This window comes from Orycteropus afer, unplaced genomic scaffold (assembly GCF_000298275.1).
Source record: "Orycteropus afer afer isolate SDZICR_OR568_19922 unplaced genomic scaffold, OryAfe1.0 scaffold00005, whole genome shotgun sequence".
Lineage (NCBI taxonomy): Eukaryota > Metazoa > Chordata > Mammalia > Tubulidentata > Orycteropodidae > Orycteropus > Orycteropus afer.
Window position 1 is genome coordinate 7660350 of NW_006921592.1, and position 11922 is coordinate 7672271.

The 11922-nt window shown below is 39.4% G+C and overlaps 1 protein-coding gene across 1 annotated transcript in view; it reads right to left on the bottom strand.

Moving 5' to 3' along the window:
* NMRK1 (nicotinamide riboside kinase 1) overlaps positions 1 to 11922 on the bottom strand; it is a 27852-nt gene that overhangs the window by 9047 nt on the left and 6883 nt on the right. Inside the window, exons 4-6 of the mRNA XM_007938552.2 lie at positions 1276 to 1423; positions 1125 to 1196; positions 378 to 484 (exon numbers count right to left, since the gene is read on the bottom strand). Coding sequence (XP_007936743.2) covers positions 378 to 484; positions 1125 to 1196; positions 1276 to 1423 — 327 coding nt within the window. The remainder of the gene's footprint in view (positions 1 to 377; positions 485 to 1124; positions 1197 to 1275; positions 1424 to 11922) is intronic.

Here is an 11922-nt window from a genome sequence, read left to right on the forward strand (position 1 = left end):
CCTGTGGCTTCCAGCCAAACAATAGATAGGCATATGAGTTGAACATTTACCTGAGGTAGATACACTCCTTGGAGAGAACAATCATGGGAAAAAGAAGGGCTGCTTATGCACAGGGAGACAGCTCAGGGGGCAGGACTGCATGGAGGGATGGACACAGGGAAGAGGTAATTATCAGGAGGAAGTATAAGGGGAGATGTTGCGTTATGGTAAATTGTGGTCAATGAGACAAAGTGTATGTGAACTGCTGTATGGAAAGTGAATTTGCTCTGTAAATTTTCACCCAAATCACAATAAAAAAGAAAATGCCTCCTAAATTCCTTTAGGTTTCGAAAGAAATGACAAGTAAAAGGCCTTATGGGGGTTAGAAAGGCACTTACCAATTTCCCACGTGATGTCCTCAATTTCTCTTCTGTGCTTTAGAAACATGGGCCACACATGGCCGTCAAAGTACCCTGGGGGGTCTGGAGGCTCGTAGACCCTTGTACTACCAAAACATGTACGAAACTTTATGTAGACAGAAACACAGAATCGATGAAGTAAAATAATAACAGTCAGAATAATTAGTAAATCATTCAGAGGTGAAATCTAAATCTAAACATGATTAAGATGACATGTGTTAGAGCAAATACATGTGTATGCAAATACATACAAAGGCAAGAAAACGCATTTAGTTCTCCAACACAAAAATTAATTTGTAATTCACTTAGTTCATAATTACCCCCCCCCCAATGCTTTACAGAAGAACTAAGAGATAGATACCAATGTAAATAAAGATACTGACATGCTGAATTAAACATTTAGCTAATGGGTATTTCGTGGGGTTGTAGCAGAATAAAATTAGATTATAAGTCATAAACAACATAGGACTAGTTCATTGAAGATTTAGGAAAAATGAGCCAAATAGCTTGTAAAAGTACATTTTCTTAAGAAAAATGTAATTTGCTTTACTCCATGTGGATGATCATAGATGGAAAAAGGTTCTGCTCCTTTTGTAAGGGAGTTAAGCCTTTACTCCCCTGTTTGAAAACTGACATATACCAATTGCTAAATAGTGTTGCTTTCATCATTTTTCCTAAAGTTTGTCTTTTTGAATCACAATCCACAAAAGTGATTTCAAAACTTACCTCCTCCTCCTTTTACATTCTTCATATGGAATGGTCAGGAAATAGCTTCTATTCCAAATAGTGTCAAGGGGTCTAAAATAACAGCATAATTAGTTCACAGGTTTCCCCATCTTCATTCACTAAGAGTCAATATTAGAATGGGGATGCTTACTTATAATTAAAGAGAAGGAAACCTTCAATGATTAAGATGGAAATTTCTTCAGCACTTTCCCAGTTTGTTGACAGCAGAGCATGTCTCTGGCTTTCCATCCAACAGTTAATGGCTGACATCATTTCTTCCATGTTAAGTGCTTCAAGGACTTCAAAGAAACACACAAAAATATGAATTCAGCATAAAAGTTTTTTGATGCAGCTTGTCACGATAAGCATATTCAGGGCTCTGTAAATGTTACAGAGTAACAGTATTTTATTTACCCTTCAAAAAAATATAATGACAAATACTTTATATACCAAATTTAAACGCCAGCATTAATAAATAAGTTGTCTTAGTTTTCTGGTACTGCTGTAACAGAAATACCACAAATGAATGGCTTTAACAAATAGGAATTTACTCTCTTACAGCTTAGGAGGCTGTAAATCCAAATTTAGAGTGCCAACTTTAGGGGATGGGTGAGGGCCCCTTGGCAATGGGCTTCAGCTCTGCTTCTTACTCTAGGCCCATTGGAGCTGGAGGCATTTCCTATCTCAGGCAGCTGCTGGCTGCTGAGGCTGACAAACCCATGATCAGCAGGTAAAATGGCACAATCCCAAATTTGGCAGGCAACACAGTAGGCCACTGGATGAAGACATGGCCAAATGCAGGATCCAAATGTGCCAAAAATCTAGAAATCCTTTTCAAAGCCTCTCCTTATATACTAGAAGCAGGCCACCATGCAGGTGATTATAATCTCAACATCAAAAGTAACTATATCCAGCTATCCACTCATAATCACAGCCCAGCTAAGTTGACACGCAACCTTAACTACCACACACATATAATTTATGTGTGAAAATTTTTTATTATAGAAAATTTCAAACATAACAAAAGTAGAGAATAGAGTACAATGCATTTCCATGTCCCCACTACCTGCTTCAATAATCACAAACTTTTTTTGTTGTTGTTATGGGCCGTTGAGTCAGCCCCGACTCATAGCGACCCCTCCAGGGGTTTCTGAGGCGATATCACTATGGAATTAGATTGCCCAACTTTCCTTCCGAGGAGTGGCTGGTGGGTTTGAACCGCCAGCCTTCTGATTAGCACTCAAGTGCCTTATGCACTATGCTACCAGAGCTCCAACACACAGAAATCCTGCGTATAACAGAACAAAACCTGACTGGTCCTGTGCCATCCTCACAATCCTTGTTATACTTGAGCCCATCATCACACCCACCATGCAAACCATCTTGTGGAGGGCCTTCTCCATTTTCACTGACTCTCTAACCAAGTATAATATCCTTCTTCAGAGACTGGTCCCTTCTGACAACATGAGCAAGGTAGCTGAGACAGTCTGGCCATTCTCACTTCTAAGGAGCATTCTCGTTACACTTCTTCCAAGACAGATTTGCTCATTCTGACAGTCCATGGTATTTTCAGTATTCTTGGCCAAAGCCACGATTCAAATGCATTAATTTTTTGGCAGTCCTCCTTATCCATTTTCCAGCTTTCAGATGCATATGAGGCAATTGAAAATACCATGACTTGGGTCAGGCGCACCTTAGTTTTCAAAATGACATCTTTGTTCTTTAACATTTTAAAGAGGTCTTTTGTGGTACCTGGCTACCACTGTCAACCAGCTGGAAAGGGATCAATACAGGAGATCATGGATGGAGTGAGAGAACAAAGTGGAACAAAACTCAAATTTATAAAAAAGATCAGGTTTACTGGTCTAACAGAACCTAGACTATAGGCTCTAGTTCCTCTTCAGGTTTGGAACTGAACTCACTCCACGGCTTCCAGCCAAATAACAGACAGGCATATAGGGTGAACATTTGCATCAGGCAGATACACTCCTTAAAACAATCAATAATGGGAGAACGGAAGGGCAGTTATTTGCACAGGTAGATAGCTTAGGAGGCAGAAATGCATAGGAAAGAAGGACCGGGGAAGAGGTAACTACAGGGAGCAAATGGGAAGAGAGCTGTTACACTATGGGGAATTGCAATCAGTGCCATGAAATAAAATGTGTTTGAACTGCTGTATGGAAAATGAATTCACTCTGTAAACTTTCACCCAAATCACAATAAAAAATTGAAAAATAAATAAAAACACAGAGGTCTTTTACAGTATTTTCCCAGGGCAATATGACATCTTATTTCTAGACTGATGTTTCGGTGGGTATTGACTGTGGATCAAGTAAAATGAAATACCTGACAACTTCAGCCTTTTCTCCATTTATTTTGATGTTGCTTACAGTTCAATATGCGTCACAGATTACTTGCTGAGCATAAAGACTGAATAAGGATGGTGAAAGGATACAACCCTAATGGATACCTTTGCTGATTTTCAACCATTCAGTATCCCTTTGTTCTGTTTGAACGACAGCCTCTTGGTCTATATATAGGTTCCTCATGAGCACATTTAAGTGTCCTGGAATTTCCATACTTACCAGCGTTATCCATAATTTCTCATGATCCACACAGCCAAATGTCTTTGCGTAGTCAATAAAACACAAATAAACATCTTTCTGGAAATCTTTGTTTTCAACCAAGATCATTTGACATCAGCAATGACATTTTTCCTTCCATGTTCTCTTCTGAATCCATTTCTGGAAGTTCCCTGTCAATACACTGCTGCAACTGTTTTCCAAGTTATCTTTAGCAAGATTTTACTTGTGTGTGATATTAATGATATTGTTCAATAATTTCCACATTCTGTTGGATCACCTTTCTTTGGAAATAGGTACAAATATGGATCTTTTCCAGTCAGCTGGCCAGGTAACTATTTTCCAGATTTCTTAGCATAGATGAGTACATACCTGCAGCACAGCATCCATTTGTTGAAACATCTCAGTGGCTATTCCGTCAATTCCTGAAGCCTTGTTTTTCGCTGATTCCTTCAGTGCAGATTTCAACTTCTTCCTTCGATACCATTGGTTCTTGATCATATGCCACCTCCTGAGATAGCTGAACATCGCCAATTCTTTTTGGTACAATGACTCTGTGTATTCCTTCCATCTTCTTTTGATGCTTCTTGCATCATTCAATACTTTGCCCATAGAATCTTTCAATATTGCAACTTGAGGCTTGAATTTTTTCTCCAGTTCTTTCAGCTTGAGAAATGCTGAGTGTGTTCTTCCCTTTTGGCTTTCTAATTCCAGGTCTTTGCACATTTCATTACAATAACTGACTTTGTCTTCTCAAGCTGCTCTTTGAAATCTTCTATTTAGCTCTTTTATTTTGTCATTTCTTCAATTTGCTTTAGCTACTCTCTGTTCAAGAGCAAGTTTCAGAGTCTCTTCTGACATCCATTTTGGTCTTTTTTTTCCTATCCTGTTTAAAGACCTTTTGCTTTCCTTTCTTTTTTCTTTTTTTAAATACATTTTATTGAAATATAATTTATATACAGTGGAATATACAAAACTAAAGTGACATGGGTCAATGAATTTTTTTTTTTTTGCAGTGTTTTGCCCTCTCCTCTCCCACCCCTGATAACTGAACTGACAAAGAAAGTTTCCTTCCATATATAAACCTTTCCTTCACTTTTTACAATAATGAATTAACACTATATTTGTCCTTCCATGATTAACTTATTTCTCTCAGCATAATATCCTCCAAGTTCATCCATGTTATGAGGTGTTTTGCAGATTCTACATTATTCTTTAGTGTTGCACAGCATTTCATTGTGTGTATGAACCATAGTTTGGTAATCCATTTTTCTGTTGATGGGCACCTAGGTTGTTTCCACCTTTTTGCTATTGTAAATAGTGCTGCGATGAACATGAGTGTATATGTATCTATTCTTGTCCTGGCTCTCACTTCTTTAGGATATATACCTAGTAATAGGAATGCTGGGTCAAATGGTATTTCTAATTCCAGTTTTTTAAGGAATTGGCATACTGCTTTCCACAGTGGTTGTATCATTTTACAGTTCTCCCATAAACACCAGTTTATGAGAGTTCTAATCTTCCCACATCCTCACCAGCATTTGTTATTTTCTGTCTTGTTGAACTTTGCCATTAGTGCTGGGGTGAGATGGTATCTTGTTGTTTTGATTTTCATCTCTCTGATTCCTGTGTATTCCATCTGGTAAGGTCCATGTGTATAGCTGGCAAATGATCATGAACATTTCTTCATGTGTTTGTTGGCCACCTGAATATCCTCTTTGGTGAAGTGTCTATTCATGTCTTCTGCCCATTTTTTAATTGGATTTTTAATCTTTTTGTTGTTAAGGGTTGGAGTTTTCTATAAATTTTAGAGACAAGTCCGTTGTCAGATATGTCATTGCCCACTATGACCTTTTGCTTTCTTCATGTATGATGTTCTTGATGTCATCCCACAATTCATCTGGTTTTTGGTCATTGATAGTCAATGTATCAAATTTATTCTTCAGGTGGTCTCTAAATTCAGGTGGGAGATAAGGTTATATTTTAGATTTTGTGGACTTCTTTTAATTGTCTTCAGCTTTAACTTGAACTTGCATATGAGCAATTTATGGTCTGTTCCACAGTCAGCTCCTGGCCTTGTTTTGGCTGAAGATACGGAGCTTCTCCGTTACCACTTTCCACAGATGAAGTCAGTCTGATTCCTGTGTATTTCATCTGGTAAGGTCCATGTGTATAGCTGCTTTTATATTGAATATATTTCAATATAATTGAAAATATTTCAATATTTTTATATTGAAAAAAGGCGTTTGCAATGACTAAGTCATTGGTCATGCAAAATTCCATCATGTGATCTCCAGCATTATTTCTATCACCAAGGCCATATTTTCCAACTACTGATGATTCTTCTTTGTTTCTAACTTTCTGATTCCAATCACCAGTAATAATCAATACCTCTAGATTATACCTTTGGTCAATTTCAGACTGCAGAAGTTGGTAAAAATCTTCAAATTTCTTTGTCTTTGGTGGATGGTATGCAAATTTGAATAACAGTAGTATTAACTGGTCTTTCTTATAGGCATATGGATATTATTCTTTCACTGACAGCATTGTGCTTCATGATAGATCTTGAAACATTCTATGTTATGAAGAATGCCACACCATTTCTCTTCAATTTGTCCCAGCATAGTAGTTCATATGGTTGTGTGATTCCAAATGGCCAAAACAAGTTCATTTCAACTCAGTGATGCCTAGAATACTTCTCTTTATGCATTCCATTTCATTTTTGACAACTTCAAATTTTCTTAGATTCATACTTCATACAGTCCATGTTCCAATTATTAATGGATGTTTGCAGCTGTTTCTTCCCATTTTGAGTTGTGCCACATCAGCAAATGGAGGTCCTGAAAGCTTCACTCCATCCCTGTCAGTAAGGTCGACTCTACTTTAAGGATGCAGCTCTTTCCTAGTCATATTTTGACTGCCTTCAGACCTGACCAGCTCATCTCATCTTCTGGCACTATATTGGACAATGTTTCAGGGATATTTATAAAATTTTCCAGTAATATATCAGACAGTGTTCCACTGCTATTTATAATGTTTTCACTGGCCAATCCTTTGAGAAGTAGATGGCCCCTTCCTTATAGACTTCTGAGTCTATCTTAGTCCAGAAGCTCTGCTGAAACCTGTCCACCATGGGTGACCCTGCTGGCATTTGAAATACTGGAGGCAAAGCCTCTAACCTCACAGCAACACACAAGCCCCTACATTATGACAAACTGACAGACAAGTGGTGGTATAACCTGTTACTTCCCTAACAAACTCTATTATTGTAAGTATTGTTTGTGAGTTCTGTGTGGCCACTGCAACAAATTATCAAATACAGCAGAGAAGTAGAAAGTGCCATGAGAGGGGCAGCTGGTGTAAGTACTGGTAAAAAGGGTTAGAGGGTGAAGGCATGTCTGACTACCATTTCATAGGAATCAGCCTTGGACTCTTAAACCACTCCCTTGCTTTTAAAGTTAAAGGAGGTCAAACTCCAGCCCCACACTATTTTTACCTGCTGCATGCAGATCTTTACTTCATCTCCACTTCAGGGCATACTTAAGTCCATTTCTTGAAAGACTGAGGGGGAGATACTCCATCACCTTTTGGAGACTGGTGGATGGATGAGGAGCAAATACACCCACCAGTATGTTCAGCATCCAATGGTATGGAGCTGCAACATGCTTCAGATGCTTCTTGGGACCATAAGTCATGGCTGTGTTAGGCACAGGAAGATGCTGTGGTATGGACTGTGGTCCCAAAAAAATATGTTATAAATTCTGCTATACCTGTGGTTATAAGTCCACTTGGCAACTGTTGTTGTTGTCACATGCCGCTGAGTCGGACCCGACTCATAGTGACCCCTCCTTGGGTTTCTGAGGCAGTATCACTACGAAAGTAGATTGCCCAACCTCCTTCCGAGGAGTGGCTGGTGGGTTTGAACCGCCAGCCTACTGGTTAGCAGTCAAGTGCCTTAGGTACTACGCTACCAGAGCTCCCCACTTGGTAGGGTTTTGTTATATTGAAAACATAGTTTTAGTATAGGGTGTGACCATGCATCTGTCCGTTTGTTTTATTGCGGTGGCTTGTGTGTTGCTGTGAGGCTGAATGTGTAAATTATCAAACAATATCATTAATATCACATGGAAGTAAAATTTTGCAGCAGTATATTAAAAATGAACTGCCAGAATTTCAAGGTGGATTCAGAGAGGACATGGTATGAGGGATATCACTGCTGATATCTGATGGATCTTGGCTGAAAGCAAAGAATACAGAAAGATGTTTACCTGTCTTTTATTGACTATGCAAAGGCATTTGACTGTGTGGAGCATAACAAATTGCAGATGACATTGTGAAGAATGGGAATTCCAGAACACTTCACTGTGCTCATGAGGAACCTATACATAGATCAAGAGGCTGTCCTTGGAACAGAACAAGGGGATACTGAATGGTTTAAAATCAGGGAGGGTGAGAATCTACTCAATGGCTGTGGTAGTTAAGTTGTGTGTCAACTTGGCTGGGCTTGGTTTTGAGTGGCTGGGCACCTGGATGTAGTTATTCCCCATGATTATATTGGTAATCAACTCCATGGTGGAATCTACTGGAGCAGCTGAATAGCTGCCGTAGGGATGTGGTCTGCTTCTAGTATATATGAAGCATTGAGAGAGGGCTCCGCATGCTTAGGCCCTGCATGTAGCTGAGTCTTCATTCAGCGGCCTGTCATATTTCCTTCCAATACTGGGACTGTCTCTGGACTTGAACTAGAGGCATGTCGTGTTGTTTGGTAATCTTGGGACTGTGGCATTTTACTTGTAGACCTTGGGTTTGTCAACCTCAGCAGCCAGCAGCTGCCTGAGTTAAGAGAAGCCTCTAGGCCTGGGAGCAAGAGGCAAAGCTGAAGCACAAGGTCAAAGGGCTTTTACCCAGCCCTCGAGCTGGCACTTTGAACTCAGGCTTCTAGCCTATGAAACTGTAAGAGAATAAATCCGTTTGTTAAGCCATCCCATTTGTGGTATGTCTGTTATAGTGGCACTAGGTAAGCAAAACAATAGTGGTGGGTTTGATTTTGGTTTTTAGGGTCTATTGGTTCTACTCAGCAATAGGCCCAAGGACACATGCATATGAATGGGAAGATAGTCAAGGTGCGGAGAAGAGAAGATGAAACTAGAATGTTTTAAAAAGGGTTGTGTTAAACGTTTCTCCTACATAGTGTTGTAAACCTGACATAAATGTGAGATGAAAACAATTATTGAGATCATGTAACTCTACCTTCTAAAGAAAAATTTCAAGCCTCAAGTTGCAATATTGAAAGGTTCTATGGGTAAAATATTGAATGATGCAGGAAGCATCAAAAGAAGATGGAAAGAATACACAGAGTCACTGTACAAGAAATAATCAGTTGATGTTCAATTGTTTCAGGAAGTGGCGTATGACCAAGAACCAATGGCACTGAAGGAAGAAGTTGAAGCTGCACTGAAGAAATTTGTGAAAAATAAGGCTCCAGGAACTGATGGAAAACCCACAGAGATGTTTCGATAAACAGATGCCACGCTGGAGATACTTACACAACAAGCAATTTGGAAGGCAACTACCTGGCCAACTGATTGGAAGAGATCCACATTTCTACTCATTCCAAAGAAAGATGATCCAAAAGAATGTGGAAATTATCAAACAATATCATTAATATTATATGCAAGTAAAATTTTCCTGAAGATAATTAAAAACTGGTTGCAGCAGTATAATGACAGGGAGCTCTCAGAAATGCAATCTGCATTCAGAAGCAGACATGGAATGAGGAATATCATTGCTGGTATGAGATAGATCTCGGCTGAAAGCAAAGAATACCAGAAAGATGTTTACTTGTGTTTTATCGACTATGCAAATGCATTCAACTCTGTGGATCACAACAAATTATGGCTAACATTGAGAAGAATGGGAATTACAGAACACTGAATTATGCTCATGAGGAACCTGTACATATACCAGGAGGTTGTTGTTTAAATAGAACAAGGGGATACTAATTATTTAAAATCAGGAAGGGAGTGAGTCAGGGTTGTGTCCTTTCACCATACTTATTCAATCTGTATGCTAAGCAAATAATCTGAGAAGCTGAACTATATGAATAAAAACGCGGCATCAGGATTGGAGGAAGACTCATTAACAACATTTGATATGCAGACGACACAACTTTGCTTGTTCAAAGTGAAGATGACTTGAAGCACTTACTGATGAAGATCAAAGACCTATAGTGTGCAGTATGGATTAGACCTCAACATAAAGAAAACAAAAATCCTCACAACCGGACCAATAAGCAGCATCATGATAAATGGAGAAAATATTAATGCTGTCAAAGATTTCATATTACTTAGATCCACGATCAACATCCACGCAAGCAGCCATCAAGAAATCAGACTTCATCAAGGAAAGGATTATATATGGAAGGAAACTGTTGGTTACCAGGGGTGGGAGGGGAGTAGAGGGAACACTGGAGAAAAAAACTTTAGTTTTATGTATCTCACTGTACATAAATTGTATTTCAATACAATGTATTTTTAAAAAATAAAGACTTTCCACGGGAGCAGACATCTCTGCTAACTGGAAACACAGATCGTCAGAAAAAAAAAAGGAACCAGATGTTGTACTAAACTGGGCAAATCTGTTGCAAAAGACTTCTTTTTTTTTTTTTTAATTTTGATTTGGGTGAAGATTTAGAGAGTAAATTCACTTTTCATACAGCAGTTCACATATACTTTGTCTCATGTCATTGACCAAAATTTACAATGCAACAGCTCCCCTCCCACTTCCTCCCCATAGTTACCTCTTCCCAGTGTCCATCCCTCCATACTCTTCTGGGCCCTGAGCTGTCTCCCTGTGCATAAGCAGCCCTTCCTTCTCCCATGATTGTTCTCTCCAGGGTGTGTGTCTACTTGAGGTAAATGTTTAACTCACTTTGCCTGTTCTTTGTTTGGCTGGAAACCACAGGTGTGGGTTCAATCCCAGACCTGAAGGGCAGCTAGGGGCCATAGTCTCAGTGGTTTCACCAGGCTCTATTGGACCAGCAAACCTGGTCCCCACCTTCTTTTTTTTTTTTTTGCCTCCAAATGATTTTGAGTTTTGTTCCACATTGTTCTCCCTCTCTATGCAGGATCTCATACATCCCTTCCAAGTGGATGATAGTGGTAGTCGGGTACCATCTAGTTCTTCTGGTCTCATAGTTGTATAGGTTGTAGATCAGATGGTGCAGCAGTTGCTAGGACTGATTGTTTCCATTCATTTGGTTTTCTGCAAAAGACTTCTTTAAGGTGTTGAAGAGCAAAGATGTCACTTTAAAGACTAAAGGTGCACCTAACCCAAGCCATGGTTTATTTCAGTCGCCTCATATGCATATGAAAGTTGGACAATGAATAAGGAAGATCAAAGAAGAGTTGATGCTTTTGAGTTGCGGTGTTGGTGAAGAATACTGAAAGAACCATGGACTGCCAGTAGAACTAACAAATCTGTCCTGGAGGAAGTGCAGCCAGAATGTTCCTTGGAAGTGAGAATGGCCAGATTTCACCTCACCCACTTTGGTCATGTTGTCAGAAGGGACCATTCCCTGGGGAACGATATCATGCTTGGTAAAGTGGAGGGTCAGTGAAAAAGAGGAAGACCCTCAATAGAATGGAGTGACTCAAGAACAGCAAGGATTGTGAGGATGGCGCAGGATGGGGCAGTGTTTCGTTCTGCTCTACACAGGGCTGCTATCAGTTGCAGCCAACTTGACGGCCCCTAACAACAACACATCACCAGAGGGTTCTTCCACAGGGCTGCTATGAGTTGAAATCTATTCATGTGTCTGTAAGACCTGATTATATAACATTCTTTTTTTTCCCTCCAGAGCAATCAAAGTTAAAAATAAAGAACACTGTGCAAGAACCTTTAAGAGAATGCTCTCTGTTACTAGTTTTCATAAACACTTGATGATTAACATGTTAATTATAATAGCTAATAGGAATATTGAGTATATATATTTAAATTAAAAAAAAAAAACAAAAAAACACTGCCATCGAGTCAATTCCAACTTATAGCGACCCCCATTGGGTTTCCGAGGTGGTAAATCTTTACGAAAGTAGATTGCCCAGTCTTGCTTCTGCAGAGTGGCTGGTGGGTTTGAACCATCAACCTTCTGGTTAGCAGTCAGATGCCTTAGGCACTGTGCTACCAGAGCTCCTAAGTATATATTAGCACAGTATTTT